Source organism: Rutilus rutilus (assembly GCF_951802725.1).
Source record: "Rutilus rutilus genome assembly, chromosome: 22".
NCBI lineage: Eukaryota > Metazoa > Chordata > Actinopteri > Cypriniformes > Leuciscidae > Rutilus > Rutilus rutilus.
Window position 1 is genome coordinate 18016029 of NC_140227.1, and position 27448 is coordinate 18043476.

Sequence of the window (27448 nt, forward strand, 5' to 3'; positions counted from 1 at the left end):
TGAGAAAAACAGAAACTGCATAGTGTGCCTTTAAATGCAGAACAGTTATAGATTCAAAACTGCCCAAATATATGCAGGAAGTGAATATTTGCACCAAACGTACTTGTAAAAGCATGTTATAAAAATATGCACATATCAACCAATCAGAGCCAGAGCCAGAGGTAGATCAGCCAAGTGAAAGCAGTCTTCCTCTTCAGCCTCCGCTTCTGCTTGATTTTTCAGCAAGATCCACAGGATTTTGTAGTATGGCATTACACATTTATATATGTGCATCCATATGGTGTGTGTGTGTGTGTGTGTGTGTGTGTACTTGCATGCGTCTCACAGACACGGTTTTCTTGTTGGACTAAGTGAATGGAGGAACTAGATCTGGCATTTATTTTGTATCCAGCACAGATTAGATTTAGTACTGGATGAAGACCTCATTGTTACGGTTTTCCTCATGTATACTCAACAGCACCAGAATAGAAATTTCCACAAATAGGGTATGAAATAGGATCTTAAAAGGGTCTTTTTACCATGTTACCAAAATCATTTAAAATAAAATAATACATACAAATTTAAATACAAAACAATGGGTAACAGGGTTGCAAATACTGTACATCCTAAATTAAGGTATCACTTAGTTGGGGTTAGCTAGTTTGGGATTAATGTTGGTTTGTTGTTATTAAAAAAAGAAAAACTTACACTACTGTTCAAAAGTTTGGGGTTAGGAAGATTCATTCATTCATTCTGTATAAAAAAAGAGTACTTTTATTCAGCAAATTGTATTAAATTGACCAAAAGACAGTAAAAGCATTTTATAATATGAATGATTTCTATTTTAAATAAACGCTGTTCTTTCAAACTTTATTTTCATCAAAGAATCCTCACATAAAAATTAAGCAGCACAACTGCTTACAACATTGATAATAATAAGAGATGTTTCTTGAGCACCAAGTCAGCATATTAGAATGACTTCTGAAGGATCATGTGACACTGAAGACTGGAGTAATGCTGAAAATTCAGTCACAGGAAAATGCATCACAGGAATAAATTACATTTAAAAATATTTACAAAACAATACATATCATTTCAAAGCAGCTTTAAAGAAAAAGAATGCATGTTTCTACATTACAATTTAGAGTAATCTGTTATCAGAGGTGACTATGTCAAGGTAATGTCCGTATGTCATAAATGTACAGTTCTAAGACAATACAAATCATGCAGTTAGCTAATATCATGTATTCATTTAGGCAAAAACAATGATCACATTAAAGCAATTATTATAAATTATGATCATAATGGTTACAATATATAGAAAATTTGTCAGTGGTGTATGTTGATTCAGAGCTGGCATCATCTGAAGTCCTCACAGGGGTAGGCGTAATCTCTTCACAGGTGTTAGGTCATCTGAAATCTTGGTAAGAGGCTGGATCCAAACTACAGCTGGCGTACTCTAGTTGTAGGGCTTTTTAGGTAAATTAGGGCCTTATATGTCAGTAGCAATACTTTGTAATCAAATTTCATAGGTAACCAGTGCAGAGATGATAAAAATTGGTGTTATTTAATCATATTTTCTTGCCCTGGTAAGAAGTATCATCGGCATAACAGTGGAAACTAATTCCATGTTTTCTAATGATATTGCCAAGAGGCAGCACGTTAAAAATAGCAGAAGTCCTAAAACAGACCCTTGCTGCACTCCACAATTTACTAATGTTAACTTGGATAATTCCCTGTTAAACAAAATGGTAACGGTCAGATAGGTACAATCTAAACCACCCCAATGCCTGTCCCTGAATACCAGTGTAATTTTGTAATCTACCTAAGAGTATTTTATGATCTATAGTGTCGAACGCAACAATAAGATCAAGTAAAACTAGTATTGAGATTTAACCTTGGTCAGAAACTAGAAGTAAGTCATTTGTAATTGAAACGAGCGCAGTTCCTGTGTTATGATGAGGCCTGAATCCTGACTGAAATTTTTCATAGATTTATTTTTATTTTTATTTTGCATGAAGGAGCACAATTGAGCGGACACAACTTTTTCTAGCATTTTAGACATAAATGGACTGTTTGAAATGGGTCTGTAATTTCCCAATTTCTTTGGATCTAGTTGTGATTTCTTAATGAAAGCTTGAACGGTCCTGAGACATGACCTAGAAATAGAGACGAGTTAATAATATTTAGATGAGGCTTCTGCTACAGGTAACAACTCTTTTAGTAATTCAGTGGGTTTTGGGTCTAATAAACATGTTGGTTTAGATGCAATGATACATTTATTTAGCTCTTCCTGTCCTATAGTTGTAAAGCACTGCAATTGTTCTTGAGGGACGTTAATTAAGGTTGAATTATATAACACTGTCAATGGTTGTACATTTACAATCGTATTTCTGATGCTTTCGATTTTCTCAGTGAAGATATTCGTAAAGTCATTACTACTAAACTGTGATGGAATATTCAGTTCAGGTGACGTCCGTTTCTTTGTTAATCTAGCCACTGTACTAAATAAAAACCTTAGATTGTTTTGGTTATTTTCTGAGTTTGCGGAGATGCTCTGCCCTGGGAGCTTTTATAGCTTCTATAGCTCTTTTCCACGCGATTCTAAACACCACAGTGGGTTTGTTCTAGGTTACGAGTTTCTCTCTTGAGAGCGCGAGTAATACTGTTGTACCATGGTGCAGAACTTTTCTCTTTAACCTTTTTTAATCTGATGGGTGCAATAGTTTCTAATGTATCAGAGAAGATAGCGTTACTGTTTTACTAGACTTGGGAAGCAAAAGACACTTCTTTCAAAAACATTAAAAAATATATATTGACCCAAAACTTTTGAACGATAATGTACATTTCACAAAAAATGAAAGAAAATATCTGCTTGATCATTTTTCCCCTTCCAGTAACCATAATAGGGTTGAAAGTTGTCCTTTATGAAAGCAGTCAACACTGCAATTTACAATTTAATTGTATGTTAGATAAGTGTAAAAGTGGTGTACCATATTCATGAAATGGGACAAAAATCCCACATTTCGGTTTATGTTTACATAACTAACAATGAAATGAAAGGAGAAGCAAGCTAGATTCACTTTGTTTCCCCATAACTATTCCCTCAATCCTGTCTGTTTTTGCAGAAAAAGTATCGTGATTTCCGACTACAAGGTGTACTGGACTCTACTCTGAACAGCAAGATGTATGAGACGGTGAGAAACAGGCTGATTCTAGAAGAGGCTACAGCGTCTGTAAGAGAGGGAGGGATGCAAGGCATATCCATGAAGGACAGCGATGAGGAAGATGACTAGATCCTGCTGGAAACAATTAGGTGTGGACAATTCGGCCTAAAATGATGCATGTACACCACTGTCCATCACTCGTACATGTCCGGATGTTGTTAACGTCATGGTCTATGACAGACAAGGGACCATCTTCAGTCAAAATGAAATCAAAATATATGAATCTCTATTCAGATGACAAAAATAAAAGCGTATATTAACCAAAACATAAAATTAATTGATGGTTTTTTGGGGGAAAGATAAGCAAAAATGTCTGAAAATCATACCTAAATGTTTCTAAGCAATATGGAGTACCATTTGTAAACAATGTTGTGTGAGATGGTGAGGAGTAATGCTCGTCGTGTCCCTGTTCAATGCAAATCCATATGGCGCTTCTTCAACGTATTGTAAATACATTAATGTTATATAATTGTGCCTAGACCTCTTACTTGTTTCTTTTGGAGTGTAGGCCAACTGACACGATTGTATTAACTTGTTCAGATGTTTGTATATTCAGCTCACTTTAACAACAAACCACAATGTGTTTTACACCCAAAATGTTTTGAGACCTTTTTTATTGAGTTGGGTATGGTGATATGTATGTAGCTGTATTTTAGAGATGCAATATATAGATTTGTGATATACTTAAACTGATGTCGATCTTTTTTTATGGTTTTAAATCCATGCATAATTAAAAAAAATATTTAAAAAAATATATTTATTCTGTATTTTGGGGGGGAATGACAAGAGAGCTTTTTGTTTGTATAATTTTTGTTTCTTTGCAACAAAGCATTTCCGATCCTTTTATTTGGATATCCTCTAAACGCTTGCAGGTTTTCATCATTGCCACTGTTGTTTTGTGTATACAGCGCTTTATATTGCCCTCTGTGCAGTAGCTGCATGTTCCAATTGTCAGAAATCTTATCTGAAAGCTTTTGTGGAAAGTAACTGATGGATTCATCTTGCTTCGGCCTTATGTACACCCACAGCTGGAATGCAAGAATCTGAGCTAACAAAAATAAAAGAATTCAAACTCATGACTTTTTTTTTTGCTTTTGCTTTTAATTGTACTGGCATCATCTGAAGTCCTCACAGGGGTAGGCGTAATCTCTTCACAGGTGTTAGGTCATCTGAAATCTTCGTAAGATGCTGGATCCAAACTACAGCTGGCGTACTCTAGTTGTAGGGCCTTTTAGGTAAATTAGGGCCTTATATGTCAGTAGCAATTACAAATTTCATAGGTAACCAGTGCAGAGATGATAAAATTGGTGTTATTTAATCATATTTTCTTGACCTGGTAAGAACTCTAGAGTATCATCGGCATAACAGTGGAAACTAATTCCATGTTTTCTAATGATATTGCCAAGAGGCAGCACGTTAAAAATAGCAGAGGTCCTAAAACAGACCCTTGCTGCACTCCACAATTTACTAACGTTAACTTGGATAATTCCCTGTTTAAATAAACAAAATGGTAACCATACACCATTTAATTTTTTTGTTCAAAATGAACCAAATTGAAATAAGTCAATACATCATCAATCCTTCTTCCAAAACATGTTTTTTTGTCTTCACTATGGTAAGCCTATTATAAATGTTTATATTTTAGACCTGTCAGGATGGTTTTCGCGGTCTCTCGTCATACCCGTAAATAGAAACGGTTGTTCTGGCTACTTTGACGCATATAGGTTAGTTGTCACAACGATCAAGAAAAGTTGACATTGAGCATGCCTAATCCTGAACCTCCGGGAAATCACCCGTAAAAAAACGCAGAATAGAGGAGAGTCTGCTGGTAAAAAGAGAATGCGACAGAGCTTGTAATAAAACAATAATCAACATAGACTTGGCTTTTCAGACAACAACTGAGGGATTTGAAATGTTGAAAAAGTGACGTAGGGATGGCGTTTTTATTCAACAGGTGAGTATGGTATTTTATTGAGATAAAATGCCTTATGGAACTCTCTAACAGCGTTGAATCATTCAAAGGGTCATATTCACCACATAGTCACGGAGATCTGAAGCACTACCAAAACAATGTTCTTCTGCAAAATGCATGCAGTTTTGCCTTTTAACCACTAGAGGGCCAAAATTACATAGTGTACTTTTAAATTGCTCTGATCACCTTAAAAGTCTCCAAATATTTTTTAAATGAAGCTACGCCCAGGTTTTCAAACTCATCAAATGCAACACCTGCCATACAGCACAGGCTTCATTCAGGACTCACAGTATAGGCTTCGTGAAGCACACAACTTTAACCGTGGCTTAACCTCTCCCCACACCCACACACTTCCACCAAGAAGAAAAGAAAAAAGAAAATAGTCTGAGATTAACATTTTGGGATTAAGTCATCTTCAGATATTGCAGAACAGAAGGAGATTGACTGACCAAAGATAACACAGACCAGTCCCAAGGCAGATCTTCTCAACCAGATTAAACATTTTCACATAAGATTTTCAAAACAAATCAGTCTGATCTTCAAGACAATAAGTATAAATGCAAGGGATTAGATATTAATACCGTGACATATTAAATGAAGGAAGAATATCTTAATTATAACATAGATTGCTCAAAAACAAGTCCTTAAGGATGAGGAAGAAAACAACACAAGATTTGAAACAATGACTGGTTTTAAAAGAAAAATATAACTTGATTCCTATATGGTATAAGGAAACATAAACATTCTAAATACGTACCTGTACAGTATATACACATTTAAATTGAAAATAATAATATTTTAGATTATATTTGTATTTTATTGGATTGACAGCCCAAATTATTTGTATTTAATTTAATTTTATATTTGTATACAGCAGAAGATTGACTGGCCAAAGATGACGATTATTATTTGTAATTTTGAAAGAAGTCTGTTATGCTTACCAAGGCTGCGTTTATTTGATCAAAAACACAGTAATTGTGAAGTATAATTACACTTTAAAATAACTGTTTTCTTTTTTTAATATATTTAAAATGTAATTTATTATTACTGTAAAAGAAATGTTTTGATAATAGTTGTGCTGCTTAATTTTTTCATCATTATCCTTTAATGAATAATGAATATTTTGCTCTTCTTTATGATTTAAAGATACAGTACATTTACATGCGATCTGGTTGAATAACACTGTCCATTGGCACATTGTTAAGTATAACTTAGGTGAAGTGTTTCATTTAACCCCCTGGCTATGGGCTATAATGCAGCACTCAGAGCCAGAGAAAGGAATGGATAAGCTTTAACTAGCAGATGGAAATTGCCTTTTCATCTCCTTACTCTTTCCGATCAAAACCCACGGATACAATTTGGTGTGTTGCTCGGCGCGGGGGCACAGGGCAGGGAAAGACAAATGAGAGAGGCCCACCGCTAGAATGTGTTCCCGTGGCCCGCCGCTGTGACCTAATTGTGGGAATGTACGCTTCCTCCGAGGCGCTGATTTCACTGTAATCAACAGAGGAGGACAGAAATGCTCTGTCGCCGGTCACGGAGCGCTGGAAGAGGAGCCTCGGATATCATACATTTAATTTCCCCATAAATCCTGCCGCAATGCAACAATTTTGAGAGGGAGAGGACCCGGCGACAGATTAATAGGCAAGGAGATTTATTCTGGCACGATCTGAGCTGCTTTGGCTTTTAAGCCTCAATCAGGTTAGGAAATAGGAATGATAAGTGTATCCAAATAAAAGATTCTCCAATTGACCGGCGCAACAAGAACTGGCCCCAGGTTCACACTTGCATCTGTGCGGGAGAGACTTCGAGACGCGAGGCCCGGCTTCGAGCGCAGCATGTGACCTCAACAACGAAGGCGGTGGGCAAATGAAAAACAGAAATTGCCGACACAAATACACAGGGAAAGTAGCACAAGATTACATTTGTGTGCCAACGTTGGGTTAGACTTAAATGTTTCATTTCGAGGTCCACAGCGTGCGTAGTTTCACCCTGCTTGCTCGAGCAGATGTTGTGTGATGACGAGACTGCGCACGACTCTCACCTAGACTACAACCGACTGTTGTCAGAAGCGCGCGCGCGCGCTCGTGCGGATGCCGGCGCGCGTCTCTAAGTAAACCCTCTAAGTAAACAGGTAGATGTCAGATCTCTTGAACAAGGACAATTCAAAGCCTCTTATGTTTTTTTTGTTAAAGCCAACCCGCGACCATCTTATCTTAGTATTAGGACGGGGTACAACGGACCTGATTATTTTTTTTATCTTTTCCGTGAAATGAATAGCTTAATGTTTAAAGTAATCTCACATTATGTTCAGCTCTTGGGAGCGCCGTCAGGTTGAGAGTGAGTGAGAGACAAAGAGAGATGATTGATCATCATCATCCTGCTTTAATCAGAAATGGCTCAGAGGATAAAGTGTGTCATATCTGATCCTGTGAATGGGCTTATGCTGAGATCTCAATTTGCCTTTCCGCTACACCGCGTAATATCCGCCCTTAACGCAAGATATGGTAAATCAAGACCCCATTGCGTCAAAATCAGCTGTGTTAGCATTCATTTTGCAATTAGCAGGTGGAATTTAAACCTTTGACTTGTCTTTTGCTTTTTCCAAATCACTTTAGCTAAATAAAGACAACATATTTGCTTGTAAATAAAGATTTCAAATCTGCATTATAATTAAGGTAGCCTATAGGTATAGGAGAGGCTGTGCTATATTGCAAATATAGTCATGGCTGAAAAGTGACTATATTCACAATACAGTACAAACTTGAGTGCCTTGAGAGGACTCAAATGTATGTATGTTGGTAAGGTTAGTGAAGTTTTTGAAAGAAATATTTATATTATATAATTATATGTATTTATATAATAGGCTATATTTATTTGATTAAATTACAGTAAAATAACTGTTGTAAAATAACTATTTTCTGTTTTAATATATTATAAAGTGTAATTTATTTATTATGGAATATCTCTTCAGTGTCACATGATCCTTCAGAAATCATTCTAATATGCTGTGCTCAAGAAAAAAAAATCGTATTATTACCAGTTGTTTTTTTACTGACGCCAAAACTTTGCAGTGTTGTGTTTGTAGTGTTTATATAAATGAATAGTTCAAGAAGTTGATGAAATTTCATTATATAAAGTAATACAATATAGTTGTGTGTTAATAAACACCATTACTAAAGAACTGCAAGTCCACAGTATTGTGTTACTATTCTCTCAACGGTGATGTCATGTGAGAGTCTGATAACTTGAGACATCTCCTCAAAGAAACACAAATATGCTTGAAATAAGTTTAAAGTGGATAATCAGGCCCTTGAGAGCAATGAGCTCACATTCTCTGCAGCCAATCAAATGGCTGGAATCACATCCTTCACTCATTCTCATTCCCATTCTTCCCTCATCCACCTGTTCTGAAGCCTGAAGTGAATATGTTAATGCCCGGCCTTACTCACAAGACACATCGTCTGCATCCCGCAGTCTCCTCCATCCCCATAACACCGGAGGGGACATTCCCTTGTCCATTTTGCGGACCATATTTAATTTGGTGGACAGATGAGGGACGTGAATGGTGAATAGGAAGGTGAAGTAGGGTTACTCAGGTTGCGCTGCACCCGCGGCTTTGTCAGGCTTCCTCGCCATTGTTCTGGAAAAAGCATTCAAACCTTTTGCTCGGAGCATCAAAGGTGCGCTTGAGTCCCCCCCCCCGCGCTTTGGAGACCACTGTGCCATTCAGAGCTGACATTATGGAGAACCTGCACATGGACAACGGGTCAGACAAATACAAGCAGGAGCAAAAGTGGTTCACTCAGCACTTGTAAGAACGTTAGGACTTGAAAAGGAAAATAGAGAAGAAAGGTGCAATGAAAGACAATTTCGAACAGAAAAGAGCTGGCTAAGAGAGCATGCACTAGATAGGGAGTCGTGTATGGCTATGACAAGACCACACAATCACAAAAAGCACTGTGACCGCATGCAAAGTTTTCCGCATGTGCACATCTCGAGTGAGCCTCGCATGCGTGTGTCCTGGGATGCTGAAGAGAGGTGAACGGACAGGCAGTGAGGCGCAGGTGAGAAACTCTGATGCTGCTGGAATGTCCAGGCTGACAAAAGGACTCACTCAAGTCTGCATTAAAACAGCCATTTTTTTGCAGTCCACAGCAACTGCCTGACAGCACAGCTTTTCTCCTTGGTCACTGTTTTCTTTGCGACTTCGACAGCTACTTTCTTTTTTCTCTTACTATTGCTATGAGGTTTTTTTTAGTCTGTATGTTTGTTTGAGGTTAGCATTTCTTGCAGGAATCAGAAAATGATTTGCAGAGATGTGAAGGTTTAGTTAGAGCTTCGGGTTTTACAAATGCACAAATACATAGTAAATAAGTACTTTATCTTCATTAATGTGCCCTCGTAATCTTAAATCAATATAACTTCCCCTCCCTCTTTCAGCGACATCTCTTGTCTTTTCCGATGATGTACTTACTGGCGTGAGGGCGGGACCACCTGTCGCTCACGTAAGATTGACCAATGGCAAACCACAATCCAATGATCCAATCAATTCCTGATGGACATCCTGCCCTACATTTCTTCTTGTTCAAGAGGCCATTTCACTCAGATATACGTCACAATAGGAAAGAAAAGACTATTGCAACTTATGTTTCATGCCACCTTTAACTAAAAATACATACTTAAAGGGAGAGTTCGAAGGAATTCTGTCATCATTTACTCACCCTCATCGTTCCAAAACTGTCTGACTCACTTTCTTCTTAGAATATTGAAGAAACGTAGGAGGCCAAACAACACTTTCTTAACACAGTGAGCTTGTTTCCGCCACAGAAAAAAAGAAAGAAAAGAAATTAAGATAATTTTTTCTCGCAAATGTGAGAAAAAAAAATCTGAATTGTGAGATACAAACTTGCAATTGCGAGAAATAAAGTCAGAATATGTTTATAATAAGCAGTTTTGGGCAAAGTTACTTTGAAAAGTAATCCATTACAATATGTTACTCCCTAAAAAAGTAACTAACTGTGTTACTTCACAGAGTAACTGTTTTATTGGGCTTGCTTTGTGTTTAAAAAAATAAAAAAATAAACACAAATATGATGTTTATCTAAAAATCATTTTTGCTTATTCGTATAGTTGAATTGGATCATCAAAAGTCAGTGGCAAAGACATTGGTTAATAAAGTGAGATTAAATACATAAAGTATAGCTATTTATGTTATTTAACATATTTTATTCATTTTGAGGAACAATGAATCTGTTTTTGTGCAAGTGAGATGAGTAAATGCATGTTCACATTTATGTTTACACAGCGCACATGACGCATCTGAACTTACTCACGATTTCTCTCAACATGGGGACAGGAGAGCTGTCGGTCAATACATAGGAAAACAAAGTAACTTGTGTTACTTATTTGAAAAAGTAACTCAGATATTTGGTTGTAAATTTAGAGGTAATCTGTAAATAGTAATCTAAAAAGTAATCTGATTACATAACCCGGGTTGCTTGTAATGCATTACCCCCAACACTGATAACACGTTTATATATCGCAATTCTGACTTTATAGCATGCAATTGTGATTTTATATCACACAATTCTGAGAAAAAAGTCATTTTTTATTCAGTGGCAGAAACAAAATATCAACTGCATTGGTTACAAATATAAAAATGGCCTTTCTAAAAGAGTGCAAACTTTGTCATAAAAATCTCAAATATATTTTGCATAGATATAATTGCATTTAAGTAGATCAGAGGAACATAAAAGCATTTGAAGCAAAAGTATGTATTATTTTAATATTTTATTTTTAAACATTTCTGGCACACAAACATGAAGTGAATTTAAACAGATTTTTTTTTCTATTTGTAGCATGAAAAAAAGATTAATTTCAGTATTTATTGCATGTGTTTGAATGCATGTGTCACAGTCTCATGTTTTCAACAAACACACATCATCATCCACACACGGACAACTTTCTCTCTGTAATGTCAAGCCATTTGCTTCAGAATGGCAATGGCGATATCTTTAATCCCGGCCATTTGATCTGTTTACGTTAAACTTCACACCAGCACTTCTTTAATCCAACATTATATATGAGGAACCACTTTGAAAAAAAAAAAGCAAAACATGACAGTTTCATACATAGTTTATTATGCATGCAAATATCTTACTTGGTATACATTGGAGTACAGTTTGCAATCTAATATAGATGTTTGAACTCCATTAATTGTTACACTTGAATGACAAAATGAACCTGACGCAATCAGAAAACTTCACTCAAATCAACATGAAAAGTGAACTAATCAACAGGTCTATAGCAGCAGATCACAGATCAGGGCTAAATTTAAATCTGTACTTTTCATCAAGACTCTTTGACTGATCTGAGAACAGATGGGAGCGTTGCATTGAATCGGTCTCTAAATGCACCTAAGGGTGGGATCCCTGCAACAAAGTGTGGCACAATGTGTTTCTGGAGGTGTGCTAGAGTCTTGCTCCATTTCTGTTTGCCTCTCATGTCCTGCAATTCTACAGTTAAAGTGTCACATCACTTTCTTCCTTACTGCACCTGGAATTCAAAGCTGCTAAATCCGCAGGTGTCTTCATTATCAGTAAGTACCACACGTTGGTGTTGGACACCCACATTTCAGTTCTTCTCTTGTTAATGTGATTCACAAGCTGTAATTGCAGTTACAAAGATGATCTCATTCATTAAACACCCAAACTTATTTTAATTAAACAAAGGTGGACGCAGAAAAAGTAGCCCTGCTGAAAATGATCCTTCAATAATTAGACAGTGATTATGTAGATTGACCACTTTTGAAAACATATGTCTATTTATGCATCAATTTTTATGATTACTAGAAACCTACCCTGGGACGCTGGTCGACTTTAAAACGTGTGCCTTTACAAATGAAATTTTACTATACCACACACACACACACACTTTTCATTGGGACCAATTTTTTTTTTTTTTTTTTTTTTTTTTTAACAAGCAATGCAACAAATTCAGTTCCCAAATATATATTTTCAACTGCTATCCCCCAACTCAAACCAAATATGTACCAGTCACATTATGCAAACCAACAACAAAAACTCAATATTTACGCCACATTAGACATTTATGACATTGTTCCAAGATTCTGAAACTCATTCCTGGAAGGATGATCAGACTACAATATTAAGATGTCGGGTTTTTTTTCGATTAAGTTTCCAAACAATGTAATATAGTAGCAGACATGACCATTTTCTTTAGTTCCCTGCAGTGCCAACACGCCAATTTCCTAATATATATTGTGAACCAATGGCTATTGTTCTCAAAAATCTATGTAAAGTTCCTCTGGTTTGTATACTACAATTAAATGCGCCATAATACACAAGCAATTTGTCATGTAAATCGTGCTCCGTCTTTTGCCTCCTGCTTTCTGAAGAGGAGCGCGTCCGTTGAATGGGAATTTGAGCTAATTTCACAACGTGTTCGCGGACACAGATCAATGTTTATTGTGCGGACAAGCCGCTAATTGTGCCTGAATAAACTCAAATTAGAGTTAGATGATTTACATATGAGTAGAATTAGTGGAACCTCTCTGCTGTGGCTGCAGGTGTGGGGAATGGGTTTCTCAACTATTCTTTGCTTGTTTTATTTCGTTAAAACCGTAAACGCTACTAGGCTACCATACGAAATGTAGCGACTATATAGACTAAACTGTATTAAAATGATTCCAATTCACGAGCAATCGAATCAGAAATAGCCTAGTATTTACAGTCAGCTTAACAAGCTAATAAGCAGTCGTGTTCGAAGACGTCATCATAAAGATACGTTAAGTCAACATCATCTCCGGGCGTCGCTGAATGAGCAACTTCCAGCATATTCTCCTCCGAGTAAAGATCATCACTAGCTGTGTTTGAACTTGAAAAGCTCCGTTTCGGCCTTTTTTGTAATACTTTGTTGTGAGTCTCAGGTGAAATCGTCTGCAAACAAATGATTTCAAGCTGGCCCTCTTAAAAAGACGAGAGGGCGACTGGTCATTGTAGCAAGAACACAAAACTCTGGATTCCAGCAAACTTTTTATACAGCTTTAAAAGGGTCTCTCTCTTTTTTTTCCCCCATTTCGTGCTATAGCCTACCTCTGGCCAGGCTAAGTCTTTTCTTCCCTGCTTTAATCCTTCCCTTTATTTCAGAAAAACACAAAACCAGGTTCCACGCAGTGCTTTAGTGGCTAAAAGTGAAAGAGCTGCTTCTTTCGGGGCTGAACTCTGAATCGCGCTGGAAAATTGGTTCCTCTGAATAGGTGAAGGAGGAAAAACGTTTAATAGGATCCGAGGGAGGTTCTGCTCTCGCAATCTGCTCTCTAAACAGGTGGAAATTGGACCTTCTCAATTGTACAAATAGTAAGTATAAAAACCAGCATGGAAAAGCAATTTTCAGCGACAAGGATTAGCAAGTTGCAATGAAAATTGAAACTGGTCGGACGGTCCCCAAATCCTTCTTATTAAACCGAGCTGAATTGCACATTTCCTGAGAAACTGAGCGCTAAATAAATAAATAAAATAAAATAAACGTATGCATAAGGTTTAATAAAATATAGGCTAATATGATATGATATATCACCAAATGCAGCAATTAAATGATCAAAGTAGGCTACGGTTTAGTCTCCTTATAAAAACGACATTATTTTTCATGAATGAAATGAACTGAAAAAAGTCACTATAATGTAAATTAAAGACATTTTCTTCTAAATGTTTTACTGCACTCCACCTGCACCTCGCGGATCACAAATGCGAACCGCATGCGCATGTGGATGCGCGACAGACGAATTGGGGCAAGAAACTTAAATAATAATCTGTAGTATCTGTCATGCATACCACCCCCGTGGCCGTGTATAAATGAGCGCTAAGAGAGGGGACAGTTCTGGTGATGGCGCTTCCTTGTCACCCTGATAAGAGCAAGAGCAAGTGATGTCAGCTAAGTGCTCCAGACAGTGATCTCGCGCTGATGAGGACGTCTGCGAGTAAAATGTGACAGTGCCACGCCGTTATCGTTGAATACATCTGCTGTGTGCTTTGGAGGAAAAGGGTAAACTACAACATCGGTTCTCTGGCGTAAGTTTGCTGTAAGATTTTCGCAAGTGCTGAATAGGAATCGACGCTGGGAGGGGTTTTGTCTTATTCTCTGCTTAACGAGCTCTGTAATGTCCTGTTAATTTTGTGTGTACTAGTTAATGAGCATTAATCGGGTACCCCTGGATGCTATTGTTCAGGGGATGGCCATTTGAATGCAAATGGATGACATTGTAAAAGCAAGGTGCTTATTAAACTGGTGCGTGTCCTGGCTTCTCTGGAATTCAACAGGAGAGGACGGGGCGGCTGGTCGATGCTCACACCAAGTTGGGTAGAAATGGCGAGCTCTCTCCCCGTGGAAACAGTGATGTCCTGCCCGAGACTTGACGACAGGAGCGGGGCCACGGCTGCAGCGCCCAAGTCCCTGGCCTTTTCCATCGACAGAATCATGTCCAAGACTTCGGAACCGAAAGCCGCAGCGGAGGAACGCCGTGGAGGACTTGAGGGATCCGAAGGGAAGAGAACGATCGGCTTGTGCACACCCATTCCCTGCATGATCCCGATCCAGCCGTTCAGCTACGACCTGCAGGCCAAGGCTTTAATGAACTATTCCGAGTTCTGGAAAGTTAATTTCAGGGGAGCACTATGCACTTCAGCGGCCATGTGTAAAGCCAACTGCGGCGTCTGCAGCAAAACGGACGCGGGCATCAAGCACTCGGTGTTGCCGGGGAGCAGGGTCATCAAACCGCAGGTCATACACCAAGCGCTGGCCATGCCTACCAACGGATCGTTGTGTTATTTCAATTATTTGGACTCTTATCATCAGTCCGATCTGCTGAGCGGACACTTATTTTCCTCAGCAATCGCGAACTCTCAAGCACAAGCCATAAGCGCGCACCAGAAGCTCCTCTTGTTGGAGAACGCGAAGCTCGCGTGTGTTTCACCCGAGAAATTCCCCACACCTCAGTACCCGCATAAAGAGCATCTTCCGGGGCAGCTGGACCAGATTGTTCGGGAGAACAACAATCTGACTGAGAAGAACGGGGTGAAAGCGCACAGCAAAACGAACAACTGCTCTGCTGACGGGAAACCCAAGAACTTCACGTGTGAAGTTTGTGGAAAGGTAAATTACGGAATTTCTCAAGTTGTTTTTGACGCGACGTGAGAAATAAAAATAATGCATACATAAAATAAATTGTCGATGATTTATTAAGCTCTTTGTTTTCTTTCTTTTAAAGGTCTTCAACGCGCACTATAACCTGACGCGTCACATGCCGGTACACACAGGCGCGAGGCCGTTCGTGTGTAAAGTATGCGGGAAAGGTTTCCGCCAGGCCAGCACATTATGTAGACATAAAATCATTCACACACAGGTGAGTCTTTTTTTTTTTTTTTGTGCAATTTATGGTCCCTCGCGAGATATAATTTACTTACAAATATGTTGTGACTTTATTCACAGGAGAAACCTCATAAATGTAACCAGTGTGGAAAAGCTTTCAACAGAAGCTCGACTTTAAACACACACATCCGAATTCACGCTGGCTACAAACCATTCGTCTGCGAATTTTGTGGAAAGGGCTTTCATCAAAAAGGTAAGAATTCTCTTTTATGCATTTTTTTTGTGTGTGCATAAAATTCGAAATATTTCATTTGATGTTTGGTTTGTAGTTATTAATACATTTTAAACGAGATCAATTTGTCACTCTACTAACTACTTAGGCAACCATTACAAGATTTTTACATTTCATATGGGTCAAAACACAGACCTTTAACTCCTTTGTACGTCGACAGCTCTCGACATGATATTAACTAAGTTTGACAACTTCTTGACTTCAACATGCAAAGTGCTGATTAGGGAAGGCTTGAAAATGAAACTCTTCTGTTAAATGCAACTTAATTGTGAACTGTTGACCTGTCGGGGGGAAAACTGACATAGTTCGTTTTGTGTTATTTTTTCAGGGAATTACAAGAATCACAAATTGACCCACAGTGGCGAAAAACAGTACAAGTGTTCAATCTGTAGCAAAGCCTTCCATCAGGTCTATAACCTCACGTTTCACATGCACACGCACAACGACAAGAAGCCCTTCACCTGCGGGACCTGCGGGAAGGGCTTCTGCAGGAACTTTGACTTGAAAAAGCACATACGGAAATTGCACGACAACATCAGTTTATCCGGCGGAAATGATTCTTCCAGAGGACACCAAAACTGAGACGCGACCTGTTTTTGACTGAACTTGGACAAATGATGAACAGCACCATTTTTTTTTTTTTTTTTTTTTTTCTGGTGGTGCTCAAACATCATCCACCGACATGAACGAAGATGAAGGGGACGGGAGAAAATCATCACATCATCGAGGAATTGTACATAAAACAGAATAAAATATTATTTAATGAAACCATGCCATACGGGGCTGTCAAGCAATTATTTGTAGACTAGATGAAACAAAAGGGTTTTATAAATAAATACCAACCTATGTGTAAAAAGAAAATGTTTGATAAATTTGTTGACAATTGTTGACACAAATGCTAAAATAAAATCACAAATACAATAATGTCGGATTTATTTTATATATATATATATAGAAAAATTACATGAATTCACCATATTTAATAGGTATCTGTTTGTTTAACATACATCGTAATTGTTTCATTTTTGGGGGTTTCTCATATTTCTATGATTGTTTTTATCATTTGAAAATGTAGGCTTTTCAATTTTAAAAGAATTACAAACGAAAGTGGCTAAAGATGTACTTTTACATAAATTCTTAAATAAAATTCATTAGAAATATATTTTTTTTAAATAAAACATTCGTCTTTATAAATAAAATTAAAGAGGTTGAAAAAAAATGAACTGTGCTATTTTTTTAAGCACGCTATTAGCACAGTACAGTAAATTAGTTGTAGGCCTATGAATTGTGTCGTTTTATTAAATGCAAAGGACAAACAAGACTCGTTCATCTATCAAATATAATATCGATATATTGCCTGCAGCCATTCGGTGCAGTTATATTTAAAGCTCGTAATGACACGTCTGGTGGAGTTCAAAGCCTGTGGTTTCACTCAGACATTTGATACACGGCTCTGCCTCTGTGACCGTACACTTGACTTCAGTTTAATGGCTCAAATTATCAGATAAAACATGGACTCTTGAAAGCCTATTACGTTAATCAACTAAAGAGCCTCAGGGGAAGCTTCAGCGCATCAAGTCGTGTTCATCATCGGTAGGTGGAAAATGGACTCCACTTTTCCCACTTCTCCTCATCACCGCAGCTTTAATAAACAATAATGTATTCCGCGCACGGATCCTGGAACAATATTATCCTTACACGCCAACAGAAATTCTGATGAGAGACAAGCGCGTGATCCCAAATCTTGCTCTCCCAATTAAAGCCCAATTAGCAATTATGCCCACGTCTTGGGACCACGAGGAAGACTAATATTACTAGTTGAATGGCCTATTCACCTCCTCAGAGGCACGGTTCTAAAATGTGTTTGAACAGAAGTGTCTTCGTTTCATTTAACTGCATTCGAATGTCATCCCGTGTGGAATAACAACCCGAGTTTCAATAGGCATAAGCGAGAGCTAAACTGCCACACATTTGACATAGTTGTACTTACTGAATAATGTGCATTTTATTGAGCAGACTAAAACGGATAGTAAAATAATTATTATGAAGAATAAGAATAAACTATATTATTTCTGCAGTATCATTTTAATGCATCATTTTCAAATGCATAAAATCGCCTGGGAGATGAGGATTTAATAAGCGATGAATGAATATTATAATTCAAAAAAGTTGCTGCCTTAAAATAAAAAAAGTACAATCAACTTGGATGTTTAAGTAATTTCAACTTAAATAAATTTAAACTGACTTAAATTATTTGAATCTTGTATAACTTACACAAAAAAAAAAAAAAATGCTTATTTTGATGAGTTAAAGCAATGTAAAAATTTGTTGTCATAACTTATTGATAATGTTTTTTTGTGTGTGTTTTTTTACAGTGAAGTTATAGCAAAGTGCAAGAACTATAAGAACTATCACCTCGATTTTATTCACATTCGCATTGGTCTAAAAACGTGCAACGTTTCACTGTTCCTATACTTTGATTTTCTTTATTAATAATAATAATAATAATAATAATAATAATAATAGTAAGGCAGCAGTCAAACTTTAATTAATTTATTTATTTCAGTGGGTTGAAACTTTAAACGCGTTGAGATTTGATGTGCTGTGTGGGTAGATTTTTATTTTTTATTTTTAAATACAATACATCCGCATAAAACCGATTAACTAAAAGATCCGAGCATTTCTGGTGGTGAAGAGGTCTGGGAAAATACCAGTTGTGGGCGGGTCTCACCAAAAGACATGTTTGTGTGAGGTATAAAAAAAATCCCTTTTGTGCAAAGCTGCCTATCTTGCCTATAGTGCCTAAAAAAGATTGCAGAGAAGAAAACAACTTAAAGGCAGTCTCGTTGGCCTTTTTCTGCACTTACCTCTCAAACATCTGAGCAACCAGCTTTGCTTCTAGAAACATGTTAATTGACAACGGAGCTCATTACTGCATGCGCATGTAACGCGGCGAGAGGGATTATAGGGACAAGAGCGCATTAATGAACTGTCAACAGCGCAGAGCATGTACACGGCAGAGATCAGCCGAAATTGAGGCATTTACAAGCGACAAAAGCTCGTCTGAGACAGGAAGAAAAAAAAAAGACCCAGACTTTTGTTTGGTCAACTCAATTGATTGTAAATGGAAGATTAACGGGGGTAGCTTCAGCATTTTTAAGGGGGCGAGGAAGAAAAGGTCCCAATTAAGTCCACCAAATGTTAACTACATCGTTTCTCTCAGTTTAGCCCAAATGAAATTCTAATTAAACCGTCCTCTTTCCATCGTTTTGGAAAGCAATTTCTCTCCCAGTTGGAGAAGAGCGGGCTAGTTGTAGTGCTTGTTAAGAGAAGCATTGCTTCTTGGCACAAAGCGCTCGCGAGGCGCATTGAAGCGCGCCAAAGGGGAAAGTTAATGAGCGTCAGGCGCGCGCTCTTTGGATCCGTTCCTGCAGAACGGTGTTGAAAAGATGGACGCAGCCAAGCGATCGCATGGTGTTCTGTACACGTATTTGCGTCCAGGAAGATGATGATAAAGAAGGTCAACCTGACAATATGTTGTTTAATCCAGTTTCACGGGCTGTGAACATTCATTCAACGAATAACTGAGACGACATGTAAAAAATGAAGGTAATTCACAAATAATAGGCTACCTCCCTCACAGTTGTGCAATGTACTGACAAACTGAGCAATTATAGTTACAATTTATACAAAAATGACTTGAATGCACAAATTCTATGATGAAGGAGAGTTCAATTACTGATTTTTTTTGTTTTTTTTTAGGTGGACTTAAAGTAAAAAATGTCTCAGTGGTGTAAATTATCAGAGAATGTAAACAACAACAACAACAATATAAATAAAAAATTCACGTAAAATTTTTTTTTATGATTATTTTTTAGAAATAATGATGCAGTTTTGTACTATATATATATATATATATATATATATATATATATATATATATATATATATATATATATATATATATATCACAAATAGCCTTGAAAATGTTTATAAGTCAAATCAAAGTGGTGTAAACTATGCCGGAAGCCATTTTGTTGTCATGTGACAAGAAAACCATATAAAAAAAATTAATAACAGATAGCATGCCCAAAGTCAATAGAAAAAAATTATCACATATTTTTAACCTTTTTTTTTTTAAAGGCATGTACTTAAAAAAAAAAAAAAATGATTGAACTCAAAATGTACAGTTTTTTTGACGAGATATATCCAAATTGACCAAAATAAAAAAATTAAGGTAGCATTTACTTTAAGTTGAAACAACACATGTTTTTTTTTTTAATGTTGAAATTTAAGTTGTGATAACGAAGTCAAATGCAGTAACAAAAAAAAAAAGAATCATAATTTTTGAAAAATATACTTACCTTAAAAAAAGGTTTTAAAAACTTGATAAAATTAAGTTGTGTACTCTCACACATAAACAAAGTACTTTTTAATTGGTTAGACTACAAAACTTGTCAATCAATTCTTAAATACGAAGAACTTGGCACACATTTTAAACTAGATTTCTCTTTTCTAATAAATTCAGAGATCCTTGTTTACACATGGATGTACAAAATGGTGTCCTGGTAATTGTAAATGAAATAAGCTTTGCGTGTTCACATTCCCCATTCCTAAACGAATGGGATCAGACATTACCAGCGCAGGGGCGTGAGTGGCAGGCAGCGGTGCCCCTTCGCTGTTCGGCCTGTTCGTCAAGGGCACGCTCAGAGAAGGAGCTTTATTGCTTTAAGGTGTCGAGGCAGCCGCATGGTAGCGGAGCGCCGGGACTCTGCCTCGCCGGAATTACATCAATGTCAGTCTCGGGTATGACCTCCATTCAGAAGCAGTCTTGAGGGCTTCAGGCCACGCAGCTGAAGGGGACCTTCTGTCCCCTCGTCCAACTCTTTACCCACACTGTCTTAAAAGAGACGAAGGTCTGACCTCAAAACAATCAGTTCCACATTCAACAATCTCAATGCCTTGTTATATAAATATGAATGCAAATGATGAATATGAGCCAAAGGAAACCGCTAAATGAAATCTAAAGCTCTTCAATAGTCATCTGTTTAAATTGCTGTATAGAGGAGTGACCTGAAATCAGTCTCATTGTTTGGCAGGATCAGCAAATCTGGGATGTCCGGTGTTAATCTTTTGACCTAGGATGCCCTTTCAGGACAATCTCCACTCCCTGTTTCCCAATGGATGGGTCTTAATTAACTCAGACCAAAAACCCTGCTGTTAAGCTGGTACTCTCTTCAATACACCAAGTTAGAATGCAGGGGGTTTGATATAGAAAGCGATGTGTCACTGACTGATCCTCTTTACGCCCAGCTCGGGTGGATTTCTGATCAGAATATGCTCCAATCCATATAAAACTAAATATATTTAGCATTATAACAAGCACACGCACTCATAAACTACTACAACAAATGTTGGGATGGAGTGGATGTTTTGAGTACTCGGATTAAAATGTTCCAGTGAGGTAAGGGGGGAAATAACAATACCGAAACTCAAAATCAATACAAAACAGAATGACGTACAAGTTAGCCAGAACAAAAACACAACAGGAGTCCCCTTATGACCAGCACTAGTGCTGGAATAATAGTTTCAAGAATGGAGAAAATTCCCCAACAGGCTCCCGAGCGAAAGCTATTCGTGTTTAAGTGCACTACATTGACAAAGATCTTTAGTTGTGAAAAGCTCCTTCGGGAGCAATGGGTGGTATGTTTCTGATGGAAGACCAACTTGTTTTGCTAAGGAGAATGAAAAATATTTATACTGTTTCAAAGATCTAATGATCAAAGATTAATGGAATTACTAAAAAATATATATAATTATGCTTTCTTGTTTTAACTGATACGATCGCAGATAGTGATAAACAACTTTGTTGTACCATCTTACGATAATGTTCTGGAGATCTGGCTGATGGCCAGGTGTCTGAAGCCCGGAGCTGATCTACAACATTTGGCCTTGGCCTGTGCCTGAGCTCTGACAGCCTCAGTTGGCAGTGGTGTCCGTAGCCAAACCACCTCAGGGCTTTCCCCATTAGAATACATAATGCAGAACTAGTCATTTGGAAGGGCTCCAGATCGTGCTCTTCAAAACCCTTTTAGATAATTTGCTGTCTTGCCCTCCACCCACACCCAGAATTCTCCACCCCTCCGCAGCCAACCGAACCCCCACCGCCCCGCCAATTTGGAAGCCTCGACTGGTGCCCTGACCTCAGGGGCAGGAGTCCCAGCTGAGGAGGAAGGGCAGCTGCCAACCACCACCACTTCAACCCTGACCATCCAGATGATCGCGTTTGTCAAGCCGCCACTCCGTGTCACCCTGAACTGGTTTGATCATCCAATTAGGCTAGGTCACGGTCTGCAATCTCTCCCTCCATACAGGGACGGCGAAAGAGTACGAGGGGAAAAAAGTGATTGTTAAGGCACTCAAAATCTCTCTCTCTCTCTCTCTAAACCACTAGTCAACTTAAAGTCTAACCTTTCAACAATACAACAGCAATTACGCGTGGACAGTCGAAGTGCTCAGAGAGGCTTTGTGTAATGCCAGTCATGACCTCATTGTTGCTGAGGGTTCAGGTAGGAGGCTATGGGGTTTAGGGCAACATTCAAAAAGCACCCCACATATATTTGCAAATGTGAGTCTTGAGACAGCGCAGCAATGTTTGCAAGAGCTTTGGTTTAATCTGGACTTAAATTGCTCACCAATGCCTATAATGCAACTTAGACAGCTTCCGTTACGTACATTTGGAGGGAAATGGGGGGTGTGGAAATAGGACGATGAATTTGTTTTTTCTTAAAAACACATATATTATAGGACAAACTATAAGGATACTTTTTTCTTTTTACTTGTGAAGGAAAAACTAATTTTAACTTGTAAACTAACTTTAATAATACCATTTCATCACTATAATAATAAAGTAAAATGTGTGGCACAAAATATAAATGAAATTATAATAATGGGTAAAAGATGTAAAAGATGAATAGTTTTATGAGTTAATTGCATAGTTTATTACAAATCACTGCTAATCTTTACAACTGATTCATTACATTGTTATAAAGTGGCATTGTTACAGAAAGCGTAGTCAGTATCGCCCCCATGTGGACATAACTGAATTTGGGCTCCTAATGTTACACTCATAACACCTAAAGCATTCAAAGAACACATTTATTTGCATACAATCATACACATAATAATAATAAATAAATAAATAAATAAATAAATAAATATATATATGTATATATGTATATATATGTATATATATATATATATACATACATACATACATAAATACACACACATATATGTGTGTGTGTGTGTGTGTCCGTGTGTGTATACACACTACTGTTCAAAATATTAGATCAGTAAGATTTTTTAAATGTTTTTAAAAGAAGTCTCAAATAGTAAGCTTTTGTAACATTATAAATGTTTTTTACAGCCACTTTTGATAAATGTAATGCATCCTTGCTGAACAAAATATAATTTTTTTACATTTTTTATTTAAAAAATAAAAATTCTAACTGACCCCAAACTTTTGAATAGTAGTGTATAATGTTACAAAAGCTTTCTATTTCAGATAAATGCCGTTCTTTTTAACTTTCTGTTCATCAAAGAATACTGAAAAAAAGGTAAACAACTGTTTTAAACATTGATAATAATAAGAAATGTTTTCTGAGCAGCAAATCAGCATATTAGAATAATTTGACACTGAAGATTGGATACATCTTCATACCGAAAATGTACATACCGTGATATGCATATTGCAACACATTGCGATATCTTAAATATTTTAATAGGCTACTTCAAAAAGTTTTTGGTCGGGCACGCGACGTGTGATCATTTATTTGGACAAGCTCCACGCATCATTCAGACAGCTGATTTAGGTTTGGGTCGAGGGGGTTTACCCCTGCATTGCGCAGGTGAGGCATCTCGTTGCCTAGTTTTCAGTCTCTGTTGCCTAAGCAATCTCCCAGTCTCACTCACCGGCGGCTGTCCTTTCCCAAGCAAATACTGCTCCCATTCTGGCAGTTTCCTTTCAACTGAGGCCCAATAACGAGTCTATGACAGGACGACAAAAGAGCAACATAGTTAAAAGAGCAGATTATTCATAAATATTTACTTCTGCACAACATTCTCATAACTTGTGTAGCTAAAACATTTCACACTGGCATTTGCATTTAAACTAGAGCAGCTGTCTTGTTCTATACATAAAAAAAACAAAAACATATTATATTTACTTTACAACTGCCTCTTTCAATTCATTAAGATGGCACAGATGGGCACACAGTTGCTGTTGGCATCATTTAGACATGCAACTTCAAATGGAACATTTACTCTAACCTGCTTAAACGCTGTGCAACAATTTTATTTTATGACAGAAAGTAAGGATGTAAGCTAGTCAAATACCTCAAGGTTAATAATATCCGGATGAAGGAGCTGTCTGGTTTGAAGATTTGTTTCAGCATTCTGTAAATCCTGCAACAGAAACACACACACATAAATACAAACACATTTCAAATACATTTTAAACATCCGAAATCAATTTAAGAATTTAATTTCAATGGGCTAAGAAGTTAGGAGGGTCATTCATGTTATGTAATAACGTCTGAATTCTGGAACTTTAAAAATGTGTATGCATGTGCTGCAATTTAACACAGTTTTTCTAAACAATTAAGAGTGCCTAACATGATTTGCTGTTGCTGATAATATCATACAAATTTCCATATTTTTTTAAAGTAATTTTTACAGGATGTCATTTTTTAGAGCAAGACAAGCCAACTAATACAACAAAACATCACAAAAGTAATCAGTCGATAATAATAATAATAATCCATAGTATGGTAACACTTTACGAGTCTCATGTATTAACATGAACTAACAATGAGCAATACATTTGTTATTTATTAATCTTTGTTAATACAAATCCAGGTGTTTATTGATTGTTCATGTTCGTTCACATTGCATTAACTAATGTTAACAAATAGGCTACAACATTTCATTTTATTTAATAATGTATTAGTAAATGTTGAAAATAACATTAACTAAGATTAATAAATGCTGTAGAAGTATTGTTCATTCATTATGTTAACAAATAAAACAAATTGTAAAGTATTACCGATAATACTTAGCCTAGTATGTACCTTTTCTTTTACAGATTTTTTTTTTTAACAAAAGACAAGCAGGATTGAAAGTGAAAACTAATGTTATTGCATTTTATACATTAATACAAATTGTGAGTTTTATATTTTATGCAACATATTAAGAAATACACTGGATACACTTTATATCAACTGTATGATGGAACATGAAAATGTAACATCTCATTCCATCTTCATACCATCAGAGTAATTAGTTGAAAAATCTTTTACTGTACTTATGTTTGGAATACATTATCATAAAAAGGCATAGTACAGTATAGTCTATAATACAGATAACCTTAAGGATCTGAGCATTCCTCTCCTTCGCTGCTTGAGACATCAGACACTGCTGTTTCTTCTTAGCCTTCTGCTGTTCATTGTGCGCTTCCATCTGCTGCAGAAGTAATGCTCTTTTCCCCAGTCTACATGAGGAAAATTATATCCATTAATAAGCCGTACAGTTTCATAACAAGGAATGAATGACTGGGAGAGACTTTTTAACCGACAACTAGAGCTTTATTCTCAAAAACAAACTGAAAGAACTCACATCTCTTCATGTTTCTGGCTAAGTTCTAACTCTTCGTGTGTATAAGAGGCCATTAATGTAACGTAGTTTCAAAGACATAAAAAAGAAACCCAAATTCTGTCATCTGACTGAAACTTTATCTAAAGAAATGTCGCTACTTCATGCAGTCAAAACCTTCACGTTGTCATCATAACCATAGACATCATATGGTCATAACAAGCCCCTGCGAGCATACTATCTGAAAAAGCAAAAAGCCTGGCGTAACCATACCAACTAGCCTACCATGTGTGCGGAAATGACTGCTCGTGAAAAAAGATTAGCACAAGTGCGCCATCTACTGTTGGGAAGAGTATGTTGAACATAACATTACAGTGATTTTGGCTCTTTTAAAATGAGTAAATTATTATTTAAATTTGGGTCAGTTTAAATATCCTTTTCATTTTCTTTCTTTTGTTGCTTTGTCAATCGTAACTTAAATATTCATCTTTGTGGTCTTTGTGCACTCAATACACTGGAAATAGATCTGAGTCGCCTTATATCTAAGCAGACCCAAATAATTCCTATAGCCTACAGAAAGTCAGTACAATATGGGGACAAAAATAAACAATTTATAAATAAAAAGTAGCCTAATAAAAATAAAATGCCAATCACGAAGCAAGAAATAATTGGCCAGTGCATGGCAGAAGTGTTTGAAGGATGAAACCAATAACAAACTTTTTGTCCTTCTTTTGTTATAATTATTATATTATATTCACAGATGTGTGTATCTAGGCTATTGCATGCTCTGTATTTATGTTTACCAGTCTCCCTATTTTATCAGTCGAGTTACTATTATAGGCTTTAACAGTAAAATCATAATACACTAAAGTAAGTAAAGCTTTATTCATATATCACCTCTTTACAGAAGAGAAATTCACAGAAAAAAACACACACATAGAAAAAAGATAATAAAATCAAATAAATATGCATATACTGTATATATATATATGGGTTGCCAAACATCTGATCTAGAGAATCATAGCTGTCATCATCATATCGGACTCTTATCAGACTGCAGATTCCTTCTCATTTACCAGTCCTCTTATATGAAAACGAAAATGAAAAGTAAAGAAGTTAACTCAGGGGTTGTCATGTATTAAAATAATGTTTGACCAGAACTAAGTTGAAATCCATTATGAAAGCTACTTCCCCTGAATGTGATTCTGAAGATAAACCTAACCATGGAAGGCCCATTTAATAAACCACAGCACTTTGTACTTAAAGGTACGGAAACATATCAACAGATTCCATGAAAGCAAAGTACAAAGCACATGTCGTGTCATAAATTGTTGTGAAAGGCATTTAAAGAATTTTCTGCAATAAAAACATTTTAAAGTTCACTTCAGCTCCATGATAGTCATTTAGATATTCATGTCTCAAATAGAAACCATGCAATCAAGTTCTTTCATCTATTCTAACCTTGTACTATTGCTTTCATCTCTTTTGAAAGCATGGCCTAATTATTGACAGTCTCAGAGAAAACATTTGCTGTTTCCATGTGCATGTGCTTCCTCTCTATCTGTCCACTTTGTTAGGAGTTAGAGTTGCATTTAAGCATGGCGAGTGTGAACACTGCGAGCTGTTCCTGTTTTAAGTGCTCTGCGCTCGTCTCGCCTATTTCCAATGGCAAGCCCCCACATTGAGATCGTGGGACTCGTGAGTTGATCTGGCTGAGGAGCTGAAACATGTCCTTCCCTTTCTCTTGTTCTCTCACCAGGTCGAGAGGTCTTCCGCGCCTGCTTCCAAAGCACAAGACTTCTGTCCGGTGGCCGGGGCGAGGGGCCTGAGCAATGGTCTCTCACCTTCTTCGAGGACCTCCAAGACGAATTAACTTGTTCATGGGGAAAACCTTATTCGTCTTTGTAACTTTGACGTCAACTTATTCGACTATCGTGG

General features: G+C 37.0%; 3 protein-coding genes across 8 annotated transcripts in view; 2 read left to right on the plus strand and 1 right to left on the minus strand.

Annotated features, from left to right (window-relative positions):
- Positions 1 to 4273, plus strand: part of cadpsa (Ca2+-dependent activator protein for secretion a) — a 129987-nt gene extending 125714 nt beyond the window's left edge. For all 6 annotated transcript variants that reach the window (XM_084395379.1, XM_084395383.1, XM_084395380.1 and 3 more), the window contains one exon: positions 3108 to 4273. In XM_084395379.1, coding sequence (XP_084251505.1) covers positions 3108 to 3275 — 168 coding nt within the window. In that variant the 3' untranslated portion in view covers positions 3276 to 4273. The remainder of the gene's footprint in view (positions 1 to 3107) is intronic.
- A 9805-nt stretch (positions 4274 to 14078) lies between these two features.
- fezf2 (FEZ family zinc finger 2) lies at positions 14079 to 16759 on the plus strand. The gene is made up of 5 exons (XM_084395811.1): positions 14079 to 14270; positions 14520 to 15351; positions 15467 to 15601; positions 15688 to 15820; positions 16188 to 16759. The coding sequence occupies exons 2-5, from the start codon at positions 14542 to 14544 to the stop codon at positions 16439 to 16441; spliced, it is 1332 nt and encodes a 443-aa protein (XP_084251937.1). The 5' UTR covers positions 14079 to 14270; positions 14520 to 14541; the 3' UTR covers positions 16442 to 16759.
- A 6600-nt stretch (positions 16760 to 23359) lies between these two features.
- cep15 (centrosomal protein 15) lies at positions 23360 to 25803 on the minus strand. Its single transcript, XM_084395390.1, has 4 exons — positions 25535 to 25803; positions 25286 to 25409; positions 24257 to 24325; positions 23360 to 23908 (listed from the first exon to the last, which is right to left on the minus strand). Exons 1-4 carry the CDS (start codon positions 25585 to 25587, stop codon positions 23717 to 23719), a joined length of 438 nt encoding a protein of 145 aa, XP_084251516.1. The 5' UTR covers positions 25588 to 25803; the 3' UTR covers positions 23360 to 23716.
- Positions 25804 to 27448: the final 1645 nt, after the last annotated feature.